Genomic DNA, 21,741 nt, shown 5'->3' on the forward strand with positions numbered 1-21,741 from the left:
TCATTGCTTATTTCATTTTAAGTTTATTGATTTTATTTTTTTCATCTCATTTTATTTTTAAATGGTGAGAGCAGTAAAGGCTTTGCCCCGTGTCACATAATTATGGACAGATCTAAGGCTAGACCTTGGTGGACTTTCTCACCCCTTCATGCTCCAGGCCACATTCCCGTAGAGGTGGTTCTCGGTTGAGTTTTCTTCCTTCCCTCTGTGTAACTGGGGGCATTCCTCAGACTCAGTCTTCAGTCCTGGTGAGTGGACATAATGGTAGCTGGCCTCATCTGGCTTCTGTAAGTCCTGGGAATCTGTCTTTGCTTGCAGAATACCAGGACTGGGGAAAATGAATTCTGCTTGCTTTCTTTTTTTAATTTATCTTATTTTTTTAGCGTTTGTTTTTGAGAGAGAGAGAGAGAGAGAGAGAGAGGGCGCGAGCAGGGCGGGGATAGAGAGAGAGGGAGACACAGGATGTGAAACAGGCTCCAGGCTCTGAACCGTCAGCACAGAGCCCGACGCGGGGCTCACACTCACGAACTGTGAGATCGTGACCTGAGCCGAAGTCGGCCGCTTAACCGACTGAGCCACGTAGGTGCCCCTGAATTCTGCTTTGTTTTCACACATTGTGGGTGTTCACCCTGCTCTGTTCACCTTGTTTCATTCGTGCATTCTCTTATTCAACATCATATAGCAATGGTGGATGAAGTGAATCTTGACCACGGACCCAGTCACTTGGGAGCAAGCCTGGGGATGTGTCCGTTTTAACTTAATTCAGCAATTTCCTAACAAATGCAAACCATCAGCCTCCTCAGGTGTACTAATTGCTCACATGCCTTCCGTGATTTCCTAATCAGTGTTTTAAAATGACAAAAACCACATGAATGATGAAAAAAAAATTTTTTTAAAATATTTATTTATTTTTTAGAGAGAGAGCGAGCAGGGGAGGGGTAGAGAGACAGACAGAATCCCAAGCAGGTTCCATGCTGTCAGCACAGAGCCCAGTGCGGGGCTCAAACCCACAAACTGTGAGATCATGACCTGAGCCAAAAATCAAGAGTCGGTCGCTTAACCGACCGAGGCGCCCTGAGTGATGCAGATTTCAGTACTGATACAATAAGGGTAGCGAACTTGTAGAAGTTGCTTGCTATGTAGCAGGCACCTTCCATGAGTGTGACCTGTATTAACCGACTTGTCACAGTAACCGGGTGTGGCGGGTGTGGCCGGTGAGGGGACCGAAGCACAGAGGGATTGGACAGCTTGCTGCCCACGGCCGCACGGCCTCACGGCTGGTAAGTTTCAGGCCAGGATTCAGACCCAGGCAGGAAGACGACGGAGCACATGCTCACAGGCACCCAGTGTGACCATCCGTGCCACGTAAGCCTCACACGTCCACCGAGAGAGAGTGATGCTGCTTCTTGCCTGCCACCGTTGTCACAGGAGCTCTGGGAATCATTTCGTATGGGGGGGGGGGGCGGGTAAGCATCTGCATGATGAAACAAGGCGTTCCTTGAAACTGGCAAACTCTTGAGGCCCCCGTGGATGTTCTAAGAAAGGGACAGGAGCAGACAGTTGCCACCTGCCTCCTGTGGGAATTCTGCAGTCCTCAAACTGCCTGCAAGGCCTGGGGCTTCAAGGGTTCAAGGAGGTTGTGCATATTTATTACTAACGTGGGATGTGGGAGAGAGAACACTGATGTGAAACCTAGTCTAGTTAAAGGTTATCGAGCCCAAGCAACATTTCTGAAAGTCTGAAAGTGAAGCTGAAATATACGATCAAAGCCAATGAGCAAATATTACTAAGAATAAGATTGTCAGGGCTCCTGGGTGGCTCAGTTGGTTAAGTGTCCAGTTTTGGCTCAGCTCATGAATTCACGGTTCAGGAGTTCAAGCCCCATATTGGGCTGTGTGCTGGCAGCTCAGAGCCTGGAGCCTGCTTCAGATTCCGTGTCTCCCTCTCTCTCTGCCCCTCCCCTGCTCACATTCTCTCTCTCCCTCTCTCTCTCTCTCTCAAAAATAAAATAAACGTTAAAAAGAAAAATAAAAAAAAGAAGAATATGATTATCTAATAATTCTTTAAAAAAAAAACCCTCCTACTCTTAATAAAAACTTCCGGTCCTTAAAAACAACAACAACAACAAAAAAAACGTGCTCTTAGAATCTTCTACCTGCAGGTGGCTGTCATAATTTAGAAGGATGTTCTGACATGGGCTGGCATGGCATCATTTTTCTAAGCTATGCCAGCTCCTCTCTGTGGGAAGAGACAGAAAGTCACCCGGGAGCAGACTGCTGGTCTTCAGGGGCTCAGGTGAAAAGACCTGCCGAAGGTCATGGAATGAGAAGCAAGGACACAAGCAAGGAGGCTTAAGAGAAACCTCAGTGCAGAAGGGTTCTGTCTTTCCCGGCGTGCCGTGAGGTGGGCGGAGACGGAACGGGGTTGAGGCCGAGTGAAGGGATGTGCACAAAGGGTCCCAGGCCTTCTGGAAGAAACCCCCAGCCCCAAAGTTAGGGAAGCCTGTGAGAGACGAAGTGCAGTGGCCCCGGCCGAGGTCCCTGCAGGAAATATCCCTCCTGCAGGGCAGAAAAGTCCAGGCTGGTAACAGGCCACCTCAGGGCCTCAGGGTGGTTCTGACAGGTCTGGTCACCGTCACTGAGACTCTATGTCCGTCAGGAGCCAACTCAGCCCAGAAGTGGAGGAGGATAGCATGAGAGGCAAGAAGTGGAAACTCTAGGCTGTTGCTGGCAGGGCCTGTCCCATCAAGGACACCGTCATAGCAGCGAGCGACAGGCCCGCAGCCTGCCCGGGACCCGTGACCAGGCTGCAGTGCCGGTGGACCGGCCAGGCCAGCCAGCGCCTCCCCCACCCCACCCCGACACCTGGCACTTGAAAGCAGGACAGCCCCATCTGAACTTCACAGCATGACACCGAAGTTCCAGATCCCCTTTTTATCACCGTGCAACCCAACTGCTTTTCTTTCCTGCTCGGGACCATGCCGATCAGTCTCATCGTGTCTCAGATCATACATACAGACGTTCGTACACAGATCTGCTTCAGTTCTCGCCGATGAGGCTTTGTTTTGTTTTCCTCTTTAAGCAAAGCACTTTAAGAAGATTTTATTTTGTTACCTGTAACAGATCTTCACTGAGGACTTCTGTTTTCTCAGCTCTGTGGGAAAAAATGAAAAGCTCAGAGTCAGAAATCCAGAAATGCAAAGGAACTCGTGAAATGTAACAATTATTATCCCAGAGTTTAAAACAAAACAGCTAGGGACGGACGCCTGGGTGGCTCGGTCGGTCGAGCATTCAACTCTTGACCTCAGCTCAGGTCATGATCCAGGGTCGTGGGATCAAACCCCACGTCGGGCTCTGTGTGGAGGGTGGCGCCTGCTTGGGGTTCTCTCTGTCTCCCTCGGCCCCTGTCTCCCCCCGTTCCCCGCTTGTGTATGCATGCTCTCTCTCTCTAAAATAAAAAAATAAAAAATAAACAAAACAGGCAGAAATGAATGATAACGTGGGGAGAAATTCCACCAATGTTGACATCAGAGGGCTCCTTGAGCAAAACCAAAGAAAAAAACCAGCAAACAAAAGTCTGCAAAGAATAGCAACCCCAAACAAGAACAAAGCCTCGAGACCAGTGGCTCCCAGACCTGGGCGTGTATAGAATCACTGAGGGTGGGGAGTGTGCGGATTTAAAATGCCAGTTTCCAGGCCTCACCTCTGTTCAAAAGCAGGTCTGGAACACGATCCTGCTTCTTTAAGAGGCCCTTTCCTCCCAGAATTCCATGGCCGAGACCCACAGGCCACCCTTGGAGAGAAGACTGCTCTAGAGGCGCCTCGCTGGCTCAGTCGGTAGAATGTGCAACTCTAGATCTGGGGGTCATGAGTTTGAGCCCCACATTGGGCATGGAGCCTACTTAAAATAAATTTAAAATAAATAAATAAAGAGCGCTGTAGAGAAGCTGAACCTTCAGTTCCTAAAATGATCATTTCTGGGGCACCTGGGTGGCGCAGTCGGTTAAGCGTCCGACTTCAGCCAGGTCACGATCTCGCGGTCCGGGAGTTCGAGCCCCGCGTCAGGCTCTGGGCTGATGGCTCAGAGCCTGGAGCCTGTTTCCGATTCTGTGTCTCCCTCTCTCTCTGCCCCTCCCCCATTCATGCTCTGTCTCTCTCTGTCCCAAAAATAAATAAACGTTGAAAAAAAAAAAATTTAAAATGATCATTTCTGAGCTTGACAGCCTTACTGAAACACGTTTGTCACAAATCCAGGAACGTGATTCAATGATACACACACAAATAGTAACAACTGAGTACTTCCTTCAGGCATCTCATCTTTACTTTAAAAAGAAACAAAGTACTTTCACAGCGTTCTCCCACTCATGCTTTCCAATTATCATTAACTATGTAGACCTTTCCAGAAAGCCGACCTGGCGGCCATCAATCGGCAGAGGAACATCCTGAGTTGCTCGAGCCTCAGTTGCCAGATCACGCTACTTTCCGAGGACTCCTCTGCAGTCCAAAGGGGCAGCACTGTTGCTGTACGTAATACCCAGAATGACGGCAATCGAGGTGCCATAGTGGGACTTCTGGTTCAAACAGTGATTTAAGTCGAGTCATTTGACACCCCTGTAATCAAGTCATTTGATTACAAAGCAAATCAATGTATTTATTATCCTTTGTTTCATTTTACCAACTAGACCCTTTGCTTTCAATTTAGAGGTACTTTACCTAAAAAGGTATCTGGAGACTGAAATCTATGTGGAACATATTATACGAAAATGTTAACATACAGCTTGAAAATAAGTTGACACTATGTTTCCTGCCTTTATGGACACTCAGCCACATATTACACTGATAAAATTAATTTTAGAAAGAGATCCAATATCTCTTCTTAATCAGATTTATTTCTGGGCTTTCTAGTCTGTTCCATTTATGTATCTTTTTTATGCCAATACCATCCTATTTTGATGACTACTGCTTTGTAATATACAGCCGACCCTTGACCAACATAGGAGTTAGGGGTGTTGACCCTGTGCAGTGAAAAATTGGCACGTAACTTTTAACTCCCTGAAAATTTAACTACTAGTAGCTACTGTTGACCAGAAACATCACTGAGAACATAAATAGTTGGTTAATATGTATTATATGTTATGTGCATTGTTTAATGTATTCTTACAATAAAGAAAGTTAGAAAATGTAATTACTTTTTAACATTTTTTAATGTTTATTTACTTTTGAGAGAGAGAGAGAGAGAGAGAGAGAGAGAGAGTGTGTGTGTGTGTGCGCGTGCAGGTGAGGGACAGAGAGGCTTCAGACTCTGAGCCTGTTAGCACAGAGCCCAATGCAGGGCTCGAACTCACGAACTGCGAGACCATGACCTGAGTGGAAGTTGGACGCTTAACCGACTGAGCCAGCCAGGCACCCCTAGAAAGAAAATGCTATTAAGCAAATTGTATGGAAGAGAAAATACATCTACAGTACTGTACTGCAAAAAAAAATCTGCATATACGTGGACTCATGCAATTCAAACCCACGTTGTTCCAGGATCAAGGAGTTTGAAATCGGGAAGTGTGACGCCTCCAGCCTTGTTCTTCTAGCGCAGGATTGCTTTTGCTGTTTCAGTCGTTTGTGGTTCCATGTGGATTTTACAATTGTTTTTCTTTTTTCTGTGAAGAATGCCATTAGAATTTTGATGGGAACTGTACTGAATCTGTAGACAGCTTTGGGTAGTATGGAGGTTTTAATATTAAATCGTCTAAACCATGAATACAGGCTATCTGGTAAGATTACTTTTTGTGACGAATCAGGAGTCTGGAATGTAACATACAAATTGGGGTGGCTCCTTCACACTAAGATACCCCCATTGGTCTATGCTAGCCCCACCTTAATTTTAGGGAACCACCATGGTCCCTACCTCCCCCAATACGTGCTCCAAATGACTCGATCTTTCTCATCACTGTGTCTGGTCCAAGGCTCAGCCCTTTCTATGCTGAACTGTTTGGGAGTGTTCATCTTTACCAGAGAATCTGCCAGTAGAACTTTTACCCAGGGAAGTCTAGCAATTACTCAGAATACTGGCCACGGTGCCCATTCAAAGAGTATATTAGCCACAGAAACTTGGTTTTTACTGAGATGTGATTTTTTTTTTAAGTTTACTTATTTATTTTGAGAGAGACAGGGAGAGTGTGACTAGGGGAGGGGCAGAGAGAGAGGGAGAATCCCAAGCAGGCTCCTCGAGATCAGTGCCCAGAATCTGATGCAGGGCTCAATCTCACAATCTGAACCGCGAGATCATGACCTGAACCGAAATCAAGAGTTGGACACTCAACCGACTGAGCCACCCTGGCGCCCCTGAGATGTGATTTTTGATCAGATTTTAAAAATTCATGAATAAAGCAAAGAGGGAGAGCAATATGTTAAGCTTATCAAGGCACCTAGAGACAGCGCAAGCCAACGATTAAAAAAAAAAACACTTGCTAAATCACATTGTTTTCAATCAGACATTTTTCTCCACAGACCTAAACTTTTTGTATGCGGGTCTTTTTCTGCTTCGTCAGAGCCTTCTTTGTGTCCAATGTTCTGTGCTTGAAAACACACTTGAATGTTTCCTGTCTGTAACTGGGAAAACGATACAAAGCAGGAAAGCACTTCCGGCTCACCATTTTACTCTGGGGTTTGTTTTTTCCTATGCAAGCCACTGTGCAATCTCACTAGTCATTCAAACAAGGCTTACTTACATAGGGCAGCATTTTTAAATTTATTACTTTTTGGTAAAGCATTAACTTTTTCCCTTGTAATCCCCAAAACCTACAAGCGGCAGGGCTGTGCAGGCCTCGATGTCCTCCCCGGTTCCCTTGACTGGTTGTGGTAATGGCCGCCTTTCAGTCGTGCCTAACGGGAGTCTCACGCTTACTGGGCCAGAAGAAAACGGAAACGCCCCCAACCTGAAGCAGTTCAACTTACCCGGAAAGACACAGAGGCTTGCACTAGGGCACAGGGTCAAAGGAAAACCTCCAACTGGCGTGACAATTTCCAACTCTAATTGTGGACTGATTTCTGGAGAAGTTTCTGCCATCGGTACACTCAAATGCCCAACGCCACTAATGTGAAACACCACCCTGTTTCCCAGGATACAGACTACTTACTGCACGTGGGCCGCGTCCACCTGCATAACGCACGTATCATGGGACCGTGGAAATAAATGCTCAAGTCCACACCTTCAGTGCATGCTGTGATCTGCCAAGCACTGTGCATGACTGACCTCTTCCCTGCGAGCCAGAGAGATCCACGGGGGCAGAGACCAAGTCTATCTCGGCCATCACTGCCCCCCCCCTTCCCCGGAGCACCCGGCTTGCCATGGCCACCTGCCTGCCACACCGTTGTGGGTGCTTCGTAAATACACACTGAATGCATTAACGAAAAAGCAAATGGCTGTCCCAACAATAGAGAATGGTTTGAAAAAAAGGTCTTTCTAGATTTCAACAGAGGTAGCAAGAAAAAAATCCAATAGCAGTAGGCAGAAAAGCAGACGTGTGCGTAGAATTGCCTTCCACAGTAAAATCCACAGCGACTAAAATTAAAACATGATAGTGCCTTCCCAAGCTAATGTTTTTTGTTTTGTTTTTTTTTAATGAAAGAAAGAAATACAGCAAGTAAACTACCCATATTACCAGGGGTCAGCGAACTATGGCCCACAGATCCAATCTAGCTCACTGCCTATTTCTGTATGGCAAGCTAATGGTTGTTACTTTAAAATGGTTGGGGGTGGGGGAAAGAAACTCCAAAGAGGAACATACGTACGATGCGCAAGGATGCTACGAAATTCAAGTTTCGGTGTGCACAAATCAAGTGTGACTGGAGCACAGCCAGGCTGATACGTTTCTGCATCATCTATGGCTGCTTTCACACCACAACGGCAGGGTGGCGTTACTGCGACAGAGACCAGACGGCCTGTGGAGCTCAAAATATTTACTCTCTGGCTGCCTACCAACCAGGGTGCCAACCCCGGCTGCACACCAGTGATCCTCACGGGGTGTGGTGCAAACCTCACAAGGAGGCTTTCTGGAGTCACTTTGAGGACTGGTACGTGAAGCCGGTCCGGAGGCGTGTAGCCGGCCTTCTCCGAAGTCCCGCCTCATGTTTGAGAAGCTGCCGCTAAAATGAACGGGGGCGGCTGACTCTGATGATACAGTCCAAATGTGAGGCGCAGCCCGATGCTGGGGACGTTGGTGACAGGCGGAAATCAGACGTGATGTCTCTCCTCCCCCTACCCACCTCCACCCACTCCCCACCCCAAAACCCACTGAAATATTGTTAACTATTGTTCTCTTCCCAATGCTTACCGACACACCAATGTCAGGACAAGTTCTAAATAAATACCACTGCCTGGGTCAGGCGTCGGCAAACTTTCTCCGGAAAGGCCAGATCGTAAATATTTCGGGCTTGCAGGCCACACCATTGCTGCTGCAACTACTCCGCTCTGCCACTGAGACACAGAGGTTGTCACAGACAACATACAGACGAATGGACCTGGCCATGTTCCAATAACCGTGACTTCTGGCCGCTGAAATGTGAGTTCACATAACTTTCCTAGGTCACAAAATATTCTCCTGATTTTTTTCCCAAACACTTAAAACTGCATAGTTTGCTGACCTCTGATCTGTGTACCGGTTCAGTGTGGTTTCCCAAGAAGCTTTGATCTTTTCTAATCACTCCCAATTCTTCTTACTTTGAAGGGGGATGTCTGCGCGTTCCCAACTTGCTCTTCTGAAGGCAAGCGGCGCCGCTAGCTTTTCGGGATTTCACCAGCTCTGAGCCACTCTCAGCCCGAGAGCAAAAGCTCACCTTTTACCACTCAGTCCCTCTCTCCCCAGGGATGGCAAACACACGGCCCCGAGAGCCAACACGAACTTCAAACATCAGTGCCTTCCCACTGCCCCAAGATTCTGGTGTTGACGGCTTTGGTTGACCAAGCCACACGAGAGTTCATAATTCTGTTGGTTTTTCACTTCAACCATCACTTGGGTGTATCCAAAAAAAAAAAAAAAAAAAAGTGAGACACGGAGAGAATTTTTAATAAACTGATTTGAAATGCTGGTTACCTGCAAATATTTAAGTGCATGTTTGAGAAAGAATATAAACTATGACCCATCAATTGAGGCGTCTCAATACGGTCTACAGGGCAAAGACATACACGGTCACCGACTGCAATGAAATTTATATTTGCAGGGAAATGACAGCGGCCAGATGCATTCTGCCGGGAACCAGATTTTGAGCAACGCTGTCCTCTCCTGGTACAAGCCTTTACAAAACCCACTTGAGCCTCTGTGCCCAGTCTGGACACACTCGTCTGATTTCACAGTGAGCCAGGGAACTACTGGGTGACTTTTTCCTGTTCTGTCTCATTAGATTAGCGGTCTTCTTAAATTTCTGGGCAGTGATCTGAAGTCTACCTAACTGGATTTTAAAAGTAAAGGAACCCTATGACACTTTATAAAAATGAAACAATTTGTTACACATTCCAAAAGTAGTTTTAAAAGACTTAAAAGAGGGTTTATAGACTTCTAAAGGGAAAGTATGGGAAAAGAAAAACAGAAGACCCCTGCATAACACTGAAAAGGAAAAGGGTAGTTTTCAGAGGGAAAATGATCAAAGTATTCTGGTAATAGGATGGGTGAAATATACCTAATACCTATTTGTATATACCTAACACATATACCTACGTACATAATTGCCTTCATGTTTATAGCTTTCCTAAGATTAATACCGTTTACTTTTTACCTTAAACAACGATAACAAAACCCTGATGGCTCTTAACTGAATCTCTGTATTATTATTATTATTTGAATTCCAGTCAATAAGATGAAAGGTTATATTCTCAGATAAACGGAATTGGGTTTTATTGTCTTCCTACGCACGTAAGCTTATCCCACAGCTTTTTGTTTGGTCAGCTGGCCTTTTTCCCCCTCTGGCACACGAAATGGAATCTATTTGCTGTCCCTGCTGTAACCATGTGCTCCACCAACAATTTCTGCTCGTGGCAAAGTCGGAAGGAAGCTCGCTGCCGGGGACACTGTGCAAGTCCCTGCGGTGGTCTCCCCAGGGGAGTCATTTAGATAGTAAACCTGCTTGGGCCTGAGGGCAGCTGAGTTTGAGGTTTCAAAATGTACTGAAGCAGGCAGAAATATGTGAGACCTATTTTGTAAAGGATCTCAACGCGGACAAAGCATGTGGAGCTAAATCCTATCGGGGAGGGGGGCGGTTCTGGGATGGGGGATTCAGTTTACTGCCACAGCCGGGCAAGAAGTCAGGCGGAGGCGAAAGGCCATACACAAAAAAATGTAAAGCAGAAGTGCCAAAGGCAAGGCCACACGAATTCAGGGCTCGGCTCTGACTCAGTGCCGTGGCCACCGGCAGGGAGGCACTCCGCATCTTAAGACAGGTTGTGCAAGCTCTCTTCCAAATGCTTCTCCCTAAGTCAGCACATCTGGACTTTGAAAAGCACGTTTCCATAAAAAGCGGGTTATAAATGATCATTAAGCTCTCAGTCCAGGACCCGCTGGGCTTACGGCTTATCTGAAGTGCTCATTACGCTTACGGCTTATCTAAAAGGCAGCCCTTGTAGGCGCCTATTGATTTCTCTGAGCCACTGTGAATCTAGGCAACGGTAGTAAAAAAAAAAAAAAGAAAAATCCAAGAGGTAACAGCGATTCTCAACCATAGCTACACATTATAATCCTGGGGGCTTTAAAAATACTACAGGTGATTCCATTTTTTTTTTTTTTTAATATTTATTTTTGAGAGACAGAGAGACAGAACACGAGCAGGGGAGGGGCAGAGAGAGAGGGAGACACAGGATCCGAAGCAGGCTCCAGGCTCCGATCTGTCAGCACAGAGCCGGACGCGGGGCTCGATCTCACTAACGATGAGAGCGTGACCCGAGCCAAAGTTGAAGTTTAACTGACTGAGCCACCCAGCCACCCCCAGATGATTCCATTTGTATGAAATGGCCAGAAAAAGCAAATCTACAGAGGCAGGAAGCAGATTAGTGTTAACTGAGGGCAGGGGTGGAACTGAGCACTGACTCTAAAATGGCCTAAGGGATCTCATCGGGGTGAGAGAACTTTTGTAAAATCAGACTGTGGTGACGGTCACACGATGCTGTCGGTTTGCTAAGAAATCACTGAGTTTTGGGGGCGCCTGGGTGGCTCAGTCAGTTAAGCGTCTGACTGCGTTCGGCTCAGGTCATGATCTCGCAGTTCGTGAGCTCAAGCCCCACATCAGGCTCCATGCCGACAGCTCAGAGCCTGGAGCCTGCTTCGGATTCTGTGTCTTCCTCTCTCTCTGTTCCTCCCCTGCTTGCACGCTGTCTGTCTGTCTGTCTCTCTCTCTCTGTCTCAAAAATAAACATAAACATTAAAAAAGGAAAAGAAAGAAAGAAATCACCGAGTGTTGCACTTAAAATGTGCGAGTTCTACGACATCCCAAGGTGGTTTCAGAAAGATTAATACCCGGACCCCAAGCCGGAATGACCGAATGGAACCTCTGGGGGTAGGGCAGGGCATTCTGTCGTAAAGCTTCCCCGGCCATTCCAAAGTACGGCGAGGGTTGAGAACCCCTGAGGGAGGAGGGTCAGAGGACCGAAGCTGGCAGGTGGCGCGGTAATCACCAGGACGCGACAGAAAGAGGGTCCGGCAGTAAATGGCTGGGAGTAGCAAAAACAGAGGTGCTCCCAGAGAACGGGCCGCGGCCGCACCCTTGCTGGGTCAGTACTGCCTGGAACGGGGTCTGTGTGTGACTCACAACCGAGCTCACGCTCCTGCCTTTGCAGGCTGAGTGATAAGAACCCGAGGGCTGGCGGACTCTTAAGGTTCACCGCAGGCAAAGAAGGAGACGGAATGCGGTACGAGCCGAGTCAGGGCTCTGGGGTCAGACAGATCTGACTTGGGAGTCCCAGTGCTGCTGCTTGGTCGCTGCAAATATGAGTGCCCATGCCTTCCACAGTCAAATGGGAACGATGGTCATAATAATGCCACCACCACAGTGATCGTTTAGCGACGCCATTCATCTCCTTCGGCTCATTAATGTGGTCCCGGGTGAGGGTTCACGGAGCGTCAGCTGTCCGGAGCAGTACGACAGATGACCGCCACCTTCAGATAACTCCCAAGCTAAGTCTTATCTGTGGAAGGCTTCTGCAGTGACCAAGCGTTCTAGCTTCTCCCAGAAGTTACGGCCGAGTGCAGGCCACACAAAGATAAAACCACAACAGAAGCGGGCAGCCCGTTCAGCTACAACAAAGAGTTGGTTGTGGTCACACTGCGTGGGCTGGAGGCCCCCAAAGAGAATCACAGGCACGTAACGCACAGAAACTCAGAGACCTAGTATGTGGTGAGTTAGCAAAAACCCTTCATCGAAGGATCAACGTCTCAGTCCTCTGTGCCTGACGCCGCTGGGAATGAGGCTATACAAATGCCAGCCCTGGTGGTTCTCAGGTGTGCCTTCCCAGAGGGCCAAAGAACTCTCTGGACAGAAACCATCTTAGGATGACCTTGCTATGAGATGTGTAGATCTTCATTCATTCAGCCGGTATTCGTGGAGCCCTCTCTAAATGTCAAGCACTGGGGAGGCTAGAAGGAGAGAAATGAGCCGCAGTCCCCACCCTTGGGAGCTAAAAGGAAAGACAGAAATGTAAAGAACCAACTTTGTTCCGAGTTTCTGGGAGCAGAGCAGCAGAATGGATTGTGCGGCCAGGAAAGGCTTTACAGGGAAGCAGTCTAAGCAGACCCCAACAGTATGGGAGAGGGAATGCGCAAAGGGTCCTACACTAGGGCACAGAAGAAGAGGAGAGGGGGGCCTGGCTGAAAAGAACCAAGAACCAGGAACTAAGGGGCAACAGGGAGCCATTGATGGTTTCTCTGTCCTGGAGTGGCATCAGATTTGAGTTTCAGAATGAAAATTCTGACCCTGGAGGACAGGCCAAAGGTAGGAGAGCATTTGAAGGCCTCTGCAGTTATTCAGGGAGTGAACAAGAACACAGGCAGGAAGCCCTCCCAGTCTGATCTGGGCCGATGCCATGCTGCTATTTTAAAAGAAATGGTAGGACTGACTCACCGACTATAAACCATCAACTTGAAAAACGCTTTAAAAAGTTCAAGGAAAACCTCTAAAATGTGGAGGTCTCTCTGATCAGGAAATAAATCAGAATAGAAGCTAGAATTCATGGACATAACTCAGGTAATCAACCAGCTTTCCAGTACTAGATTAAGCTTGCATTCGTACATTCCTCTCTGTTATGAAAGCGCTTTTGCATAATTATTTCATTTTATTCTCTTACACGTACCCTTATGGGGCAATTTTTATCCCTAGCTCACGGGTGTGGAAACTGGGGCAGCCACCCGTTAAATAAATGACATGGGAACCGAAGCCTTTGGACCCTCAGGAAGAGCAGTTTTAAGGTCCCTGACCAAAGCGGACTCTCTCCTCATTTGTTTTCACGCCAGATTCTGGTCCCGGCTCCACCACAAACTAACCTTAGGCTCTAAAAATACAACTCGTGACATTCCTGTACCTCACTTTATTTACGTTTGCATCAACCATCTCATGCAACTTTTAAGAGATTGCAACAAAACAGAATGTTTGTGAGAAAAGAGAATATTTGAAACCTTCAAAGCTGTGCTTTGCAAATGTACGGTCGTATCTGTATAAACAACAATAAATGCTACAGATTTTTCAAGGCATGCAAGGCAGAGAATTTGGAATAACTGTGGATCCCCTAAGTGTCTAGGAGGAGAACACAATGCGGACGTAGCCCAGAAAGTTCCATGATCAGCGTGGTGCAGAAAATGAAGGGAAAAAATGTTCACCTGGAAAACTGGGGTGAGGCTCTTTTGCTGGATGACGGCGAGATTCTGGGTGGACAACACCATAAATCTTCACTTGCCCTTTTTTAAAGGTCAAAGAAAAGAGTGTTCCGACACCGTGGCTTGATGGAGGGAAGGACGCTATTGATGACTCAAAACAGAACGCGAGGTGTTTTTTTTTTTACCCTGAAAAAGAGGCTTTTCCCCCAAAGGATATTCAGAATGATGAAATGGTCCCTGAGTGGAACAGTACGGCCCATCGCTGCATTCGACCCCACAGGGTGTCATGCATACTTTGCCGCTAACCTTTTCACTCAGTTAGTCACTGAGCAAATATGTGTTGGAGTCCCTTCCATGAGCCATCGCGAGTAAGAGTCACGGCCCCTGCGCTGACTGGGCGCAAGGGCTGTCAAGGAAAGTAAGCGATTATGCTCCAGCGCAGTGAGTGAGGCACAGGGCCTCCGAGAGGAGAGGGCTGTCGTCTCCACCATCACAGCTAACTAACGTTTACTGAGCTCATACTATGCGCTTGGCACTGGTCCAGGTGCCTCGTAAGCGTTAACCCCCTTGACATTGGCGGTAACATCCAGGGGGTAAGTATCGTTACCTCCACGTTAGGTAGGAGGAAACGGAGGCACTGAAAAGTGACGTGACCTGCTCCAGGTTTCACGGGAGGGCGCTGAGTCTGGGCAGTTTTGCCCCCGAGATCCCGTTCTTCGCCTCTGTGTTCCGAGTGCTTTGCACGTGTGGACTCACTGAATCCTCAAGATAACTAAGCCATCGATGCTATCACCATACCCATTCTGGAGATGAGAAACCTAGACGCAGAGATGATGATAACTTACCAAAGGTTAGAAGTGATGGGAGGGCATCTGATGCAGGCCTGAGACAGCAGGAAGGTTTTCTGAAACTGGTGATGGCTCTTGAGACCTACTCCGTGAGCTGGATTTAGAAGCTTGGGTGCTGAGGAAGGGTACGTGAAGGCAGTGAGGACGGACGTGGGAAAGAGCGCGCGGGAAGAACACACGCAAGGCGATAACGGGGGTGGGAGAACCGTGGGCCCCGGAACCCCTCAGGCTTGGGTGTGTGGGGCCTGCTGGAGTCTGAGGGGGAGCGGGAGGTCAGGGCCGCCCACCACGGAAGGAGGGCAAGGGACAGCTGACGACACCCCCGACCCTGGGACCATCCGAGGCTCAGACAGGCAGAGCCTGCCGAAGAGCGGTGGGAACGACCGAGAGGAGGAGCGGTCCCTGCCGGCCTCTGCACCTCAAAATGAGTATCGGGCACTGGGCCACTACCGTAGGGAGGGCACGAGAGCTGAGGAGAGTTCTAGCTCTCCTGAGGCAGGCACACAAGTCCTACTAAGTTTGGGGGTAAGGCAGGACAACTGAGATAAACAAGAGCTGCCAAAGGAGACATTTTCATCCGACCCTCAAATAAGCGGAAGCCTGTGGCGAACTGAATGCGCCCAGAGCCACAGCAGAGCCCAGACTCCTGCAACAACAGACTAGCAGAGCTGAGTGCCTGCACGAACAGCCTGACACAAGAGGTGTGGCACTCTCAGCGTCGACACGTGGCTAGCATCCCGTCAAAACTCACCACAGGAGAAAAACAGAAACGATGCATTATCAGGACACGCAGTCAATGGAACTAGATCCAAAGACGGCCAAGATGTTGGAATTATTTTGCAGGGACTTAATTACAGTAAGTACCTTAGAGCATCTAGTGAAAAAGGCGGGCCGAACGAATGAGTAGATGAGGGGTTTCATCAGAGGTTTGGAAGTTGAAAGAAATGATCCAAACGAGGGGCACCCGGGTGTCTCAAGCCAGTTAAGCGTCTGACTTTGGCTCAGGTCATGATCTCACAGTTTGTGGGTTTGAGCCCCGCATCGGGCTCCGTGCTGACAGCTCGGAGCCTGAAGCCCGCTTCGGATTCTGTGTTTCCCTCTGTCTCTCTCTGTCTCTGTCTCTCTCTCTGTCGCTTCCCCGCTCGCGCTCTGTCTCTCTCGAAGATAAATAAAAACATTAAAAAAAAAATTTTTAAAATGACCCAAATGAAAATACAGAGAGGAAGAAAATTGGAACGATATCCAAGAACAGTGGGGCAGAGAACTACTGAATACCCAGTGGCTGGGAAGTATCCAAATTTAATGAACAATACCAATCCACTTATTCAGAACTCCAAGAACTCCAAGCAGGATAAACACAGAGAACGACACACCTAAAAGGATCAAGGTTGAAGTGTTGAGAAAGACAAAGAGAAAATCTTGAAGGCAGACAGAAAAAAAAAAAAAAAAAAAAAAGAGGCACTTAACGTGCAGGGGAGCGACACAGGAACGACGGCTGACTCATCATCAGAAACACTAGGACCAAGTGACAACAGAGTGGCATTTTAAAGTGCTAAAGGAAGAAAAAACAAACAAACCAGTCAACCTGCAATTGCACACCAAATGCCAATATTTCAAAGATGAAGACAAAACTAGTAACGTTTTTGTAAGTAATCTCTACAGCCGACGTGGGGCTCGAACTCACGACCCCAAGATCAAGAGTCGCGTGCTCTACCAACTGAGCCAGCCAGGCAACCCTAAAATAATGACATGTATCAAAGAGACAAAGGTTAAAGAGATCTCATCTCCTGAAGACCTCACCACGGCACGGTCGTGCGGAGGGGAGGGAGAGGGAGGCGGAGAAGGAAAGAATTTAGGCATCTGCCATCTATACTGGACCAGTCTGGGCGGGGATAGCTCTTAGGGAAGGAATGATGCCAGCACTGACTCGTCATGGCTGTCTGCAGTCCCGGTCAAAGGAGGGCTGTGAGACTGCACCCAGGCACCCTGGGAAAGAGAACCAGACAGACTGACAGTGACGACAGAAGGATGTACCAAACAGTCCAACTACGGATGTTTTTTTTTCCCCCAGGCTAAATGTTATTCTTGATGTCACGCCTTGAGCTTCACTGTGCGGGCACATCAGGCACAAGAAGTGTTTGTTGGAGATTTATCTACTTTCTAGTAAAGTATTAGGATAGTTTAGCATAAAGAGAAGACTGCCAACTTTCAGCTTGCAGCTTTTAACTTCTTAGGTCTCTGACATCTTGGGAGATTAAGGAAAAGTTCTGGTTGCAAGTCGGCTTGGCAATTTACAGTTCACTATTTCCCAGCCTTGACACTTTTGACATTTTGGTCTAAATAATTCCTTCCTGTGGGCTGTCCAGAACACTGTAGAATGTTAACAGCATCCCTGGCCCTTACACGCTTAAAACCCAGTGGCAACGTGTCCCCCTCTCCCCAGCAGGGACAAGCACAACCATCTGGAGACACTGCCAGATCAGGGGGCGAGGAGGATGGCAAAACTACTTCCGGTTAAGAACCACTGGGATAAAAAAAAAAAAAATCTTTAGGGCTGCCAGGAAGGCTAAAAGACAGCAGTCTTTTCGTGTGATCGTCAACGTGACTTAGTCACATTAATAGGACGGGACGCTTGCACGAAGAGGAGGGACGCTCCTCTGACTGTGAAATGGCCTGTTTTAGGAGTGCTATTCCCGACGATGTCCATTTGGGGGAGTCCTATATCCTGAGAAATGAAAGAACACAGAAACTCGCTTCACTGCTTTTCCAAAGACCGTTTCTTTGCTTAGTGTCCTAGGACTTTTTATGAACTGGTGACAGATTTTTTAATTGCCAAGAACTCTGTACCTTTTTCTCAGTAGCTTGTTTTTGTTTTTGTTTTTAAATGGATGTACGAGCCTTTCTGAGGATTTTCTTACATCCTATTGTCCTGCCTTGGACAAGGAGCGAACAAATAAAACAGCCCCAGGGCTGCTTCTGAATCAGTCATCTGGGACTTTTTCTGAATGGCTTTTAGTACCATCTTTTCTAATTCCCAGATTTTTTTTTTTTTTAAAATACCTAACATTTCAGTGGACTGTAATGAGAGAGAAGAAACACACACGTGTTCACCAGGTCACCTGAAACGAAAATGTCTCCCATAATGTCTTAAGTTCACGAGAGAATTTTCCTACCCTGGATAATTTCAGGAGCCTACTGGTGGAGACAAGCTGTTGTGCTATAACATACTACTATGGTAGTTGTATTCCTAAGGATTTATGAAAAATCCCAAATCATACGGTCAACGCCTACAAAGGCAGGAGGGAAAAACAGAATGAAGCATGTTCAACTGGCACAGGAAATTCAATGGCATTACTGGGCAAAGCGTCCCATTCCATCTGGATATCACTTGAACAGGCGCTGGTCTTTTCTCATCACACTCTTAGTAGCATGAACATCTCACACAAGTATACCTCCTTTGCCACCCACAACCCAGAAGAACAGAAAAATACTCCTGAAAGTGTGAGTTCAGAAGGTGCTGGCCCCTTGTGGGCGGGTGAGGTGGCTAAGACTGACAGCCCAGAGCACATCTGCTGCGGGTCAAAGCCCCGTCCACCGCCTACAAGCCGTGTAAGTATGAGCGGGTTACTTCATGTCTCCGTGCCCCTGTTTCCTCGTCCGAAAAGCGGAGACGTTAAGAATTTCCAACTTCCAGAGCTGAGTGGATTAAAAGAGAGGATACACGCAACGAGCTAATTCCTAGAAAGCTCAAAATGTGGTTTTTGTTGTTATGACGTTAAGTGGCTGAGAGTGTAGACTCTGCAGACAGACTTGCTGGTTCTGTGACCTGGGACAACTTAACTGAAGCTCTCTGGGCCTCTGTTTTCTCACCTGTAAAAGGGGATAATACAGCACTGATTTTGGTATTAAATGAGTCAACACAAGACTAGCGCTTGGGAAAAGGCCTGGCAGATGGTAAGCACCCAAACACACATAAGCTAGCAGTGTTACAATTATTTTCTTTGGAAGGATCCTCCTGGCAACAGTGTGGAAGGTGCGTGGAGGGCTGGGGAGGGAAGACACACTGGTGCGCAGGGAAACTGAGGAGTTGAGAATGAAGAGACCGGAGGGAGAATGGGAGATCCAAGTGAGAATAAGGAGCCCCCCCCACCCCCCCGCCCAAAAGCAGCGGATAAGGAGGGGAGGCGACAGAGAGCTATTACAAAGATACAACACGCAGGACTTCGTGACGTGGCGTGGATGGAGAGGGAGAAGGAATCCCCTAGAACGGCCACCATGTTTCCACGCTGAGTGACCGGCTAGACAGCGAGGCTCTTCAACTCCAGAGAAAGTCTGGGAGCCTCTGAGGTTGGGGTCAACACGGTCAGCTCCGGAAATGCCGGATTTAAGGGGTCGATTGAGCGTGCAGTGGCGACGTCCGGTGTGTTTCTTGCTATGAGGTTCCGAAGCACAGCGGAGGCGCCCGGAAAGGAAACTCAGAGCGTGTTAGCAGGAGCAGCAAAAAGCACTGCTTTGGGGGAGTTTGCTCGGAACGCAGATGTGGGGAGAAGACGAAGGCTAAGCACAGAAGCCTTAGGGGCAACGCAGCGCAAGAGCAGCCCAAGAGCAGAGAGCAGCAGGGAGGCCGGGGAAGAAGCCCAAGAAGCTGGGAGTGTGGGCCACCAGAGCAAGGATGAAGGACCGGCCGAGAATGCAGAGTGTGGCAGGGAGGGCAGGAAGGTGTGAGGGCGGTGGCTCCCGGGAGCCAAGACGCAGGGCGCCGAGCGCAGACAGAGAAGCAAAGCCACGTGAAGAGAGACGCGAGCTGTCGCAAACCTGAACATCGCGAGTGGCAGAAAAGAGCCAGTGGAGAGAGGGAAGCTGGAAATGCAGAGTGGCCAGAGGAAGGCCGAGGAGGGAAGCCCCCGGGGAGGGGGGGGGAGCGGTGTGCGTGCGGGAGGTAATGACCTTGAGGGCAGGGAAGGTGGCGGCAGCAGGTCTTCTCTGGGAACTGGGAGGCAGGTCGTCCATCCCAGGAGAGTGGGTGTGTCTGCAGAAGGGGTGGAGTAGGTTTGAGGGAAGTAAGAGTCTGGCAACAAGGCTTAGGAAAACGGGACGGGAAACTGCGCCAAGGGCTGGAAGGCAGTCTTTAAAGCCCAGCTGAGCTTGGAGGCCGTGACAGTTGGGCCGGCCTGACCCTCCACATGAGACGATCTTTCTGGACCACGCCCTGCATCCCAGGTACAGGCGCGAAGAAGCCCCAGATGAACGAGCCTGGCTGTGGCTCTGCGCAACAGGTGAAGGAAAGAGGCCGGCTGGACAGACGGCTGGAAGGGATGTGAAAGACACCCTCTGTGACTGACTGAGGTCAGAGAAGGAAAGGGACCCAGCAAAGCACAGAGGGGGACTGTTCAGGAAAGGAATCCAAAAAGACAAGAGACTGGAGGACGAGGTGGACGATTTGGGTTCCAATTTTAGAAATGGTTCTTAAAACGCCAAGGCACATTTCTTTCTGGAAAGGAATGCCAGTTTATATTCCCACCTGTGTATGGCTGTATGACGGCCTTCGTCAGTTCTCCCGAGACAGCAACATATCATCATTTTGAGCTGTGCCAGTTTAGTAAGTGAAAAATGCAGTCTCAGAGCTTTGGGTTTCTTCGGTTAGTTACAATTTTGAAATGAGTCTTATGTACTTACTGGTCATCTGTATTTCATCTGTGAGCATTCTGTTCATGGCATTTGCTCACTATAGTGTGCTTTTTTGAGTGAGTGAGTGAGAGAGAGAGAGAGAGAGAGACAGGTTAGTGCAGGAGAGGGGCAGAGGGAAAGAGATAGAGAGCAGAGGGAGGGAGGGAGGGAGGGAGGGAGGGAGGGAGGGAGGGAGGAAGAGAGAGAGAGAGAGAGAGAGAGAGAGAGAGAGAGAGAGAGAATCTTAAGCAGGTTCCATGCTCAGTGTGGGGCCCAACATGGGACTTGATCCCATGACCTTGGGATCATGACCTGAGCTGAAATCAAGAGTCAGACGCTCGACCAACTGAGCCACCCGGGTGCCCCCGTCGTGCACTTCTTTCAACTGATCGATAACACAGCTTTATACATTAAAGATCTTAATGCTCCGTTGTGGCTGCTCCTGTTTCCACCTAGTCATTGGCCATAATTTTAATTATGAGATAGGCAGACAGAAGTTTAATTCTTGCGTGGTTAAGTTTATAATGGTGGTTTTATTTGCGTGGTTATCTTTTATTGTTCATTCTCTGTACTTTTCTGCCAGAGCGTGAAGAACTTTCCATCTTTTCCTCCGTTCTGTGGTTCTGGGTTTTCACTTGAAACTCTTCATCCATTTGGAATCGACTTTGGCCCCTAATGGTGAGGTACAATCTAACCCGCCTACTTTTTCCAGTGCTAACCTGTTGTTTCATACTGTTTCCTCCCTGTCTTCTGACGCCTCCTTACCTCATGCCGCCTTCTTAAATCTCCCAGGGCCGGTTCCCAGGTGGTAGCAGGAGCCCCGTCTCACCAGCGTGGGAGCGCAGCTGGGAGGCTCAGGCGGCCAAGGTCAGACAGAGAGCTGGGGGACCACACGGACTCAAGTCCAGTTACTCTTTACTAGACTCCAGCTGCCCCACAGGAGTCTTCGTTTTCTTAAGCCCTCACCTAAAAGCTCTGAAAACATTATGGAACGGACTATCAAAAGAAGCCGATTATTCAGGGAAAGTAATTTCATGTGATCGCCAGATCTCATCGTGGAGAATATCCCATCTCAGCTTTTCTGGGGAAGGCTCTCACAGACGTCAAGCGTGTGTTCTGGAGAACAGCGGAACACCACCCACCTACACCGGAGGTAGACACCTGTAAACAGCGCTTCTCCACAGATGTGTTTCTAGCGTGGGGGCCGTGACTACACATCTCTCCAGGAACTAGCCCGGGGTTCTTGGCCGTGGGCTTGAAGAGGTCTGTGGAGTCCGTGAAATTCTCTGCCAGTCTGTGCGTGTGGATGATTTTTGGGGGGGGAAGAGGCCGTCAGAACCTCCATGTAACATCTACAGGGAGCAAGGTTTCTATTCCTAAAGA

The 21,741-nt window shown here is 48.4% G+C and overlaps 1 protein-coding gene across 1 annotated transcript in view; it reads left to right on the forward strand.

Annotated features, from left to right (window-relative positions):
- Nucleotides 1-9,566, forward strand: part of LOC147573018 (leucine carboxyl methyltransferase 1-like) — a 28,100-nt gene extending 18,534 nt beyond the window's left edge. Inside the window, exon 7 of the mRNA XM_086692473.1 lies at nucleotides 9,213-9,566. Within this exon, the coding sequence (XP_086548599.1) occupies nucleotides 9,213-9,368 (156 nt within the window). The 3' untranslated portion in view covers nucleotides 9,369-9,566. The remainder of the gene's footprint in view (nucleotides 1-9,212) is intronic.
- Nucleotides 9,567-21,741: the final 12,175 nt, after the last annotated feature.

Source organism: Puma concolor, chromosome E3 (genome assembly GCF_028749965.1).
Source record: "Puma concolor isolate L17-30 chromosome E3, mPumCon1.1.hap2, whole genome shotgun sequence".
NCBI classification, from domain to species: domain Eukaryota; kingdom Metazoa; phylum Chordata; class Mammalia; order Carnivora; family Felidae; genus Puma; species Puma concolor.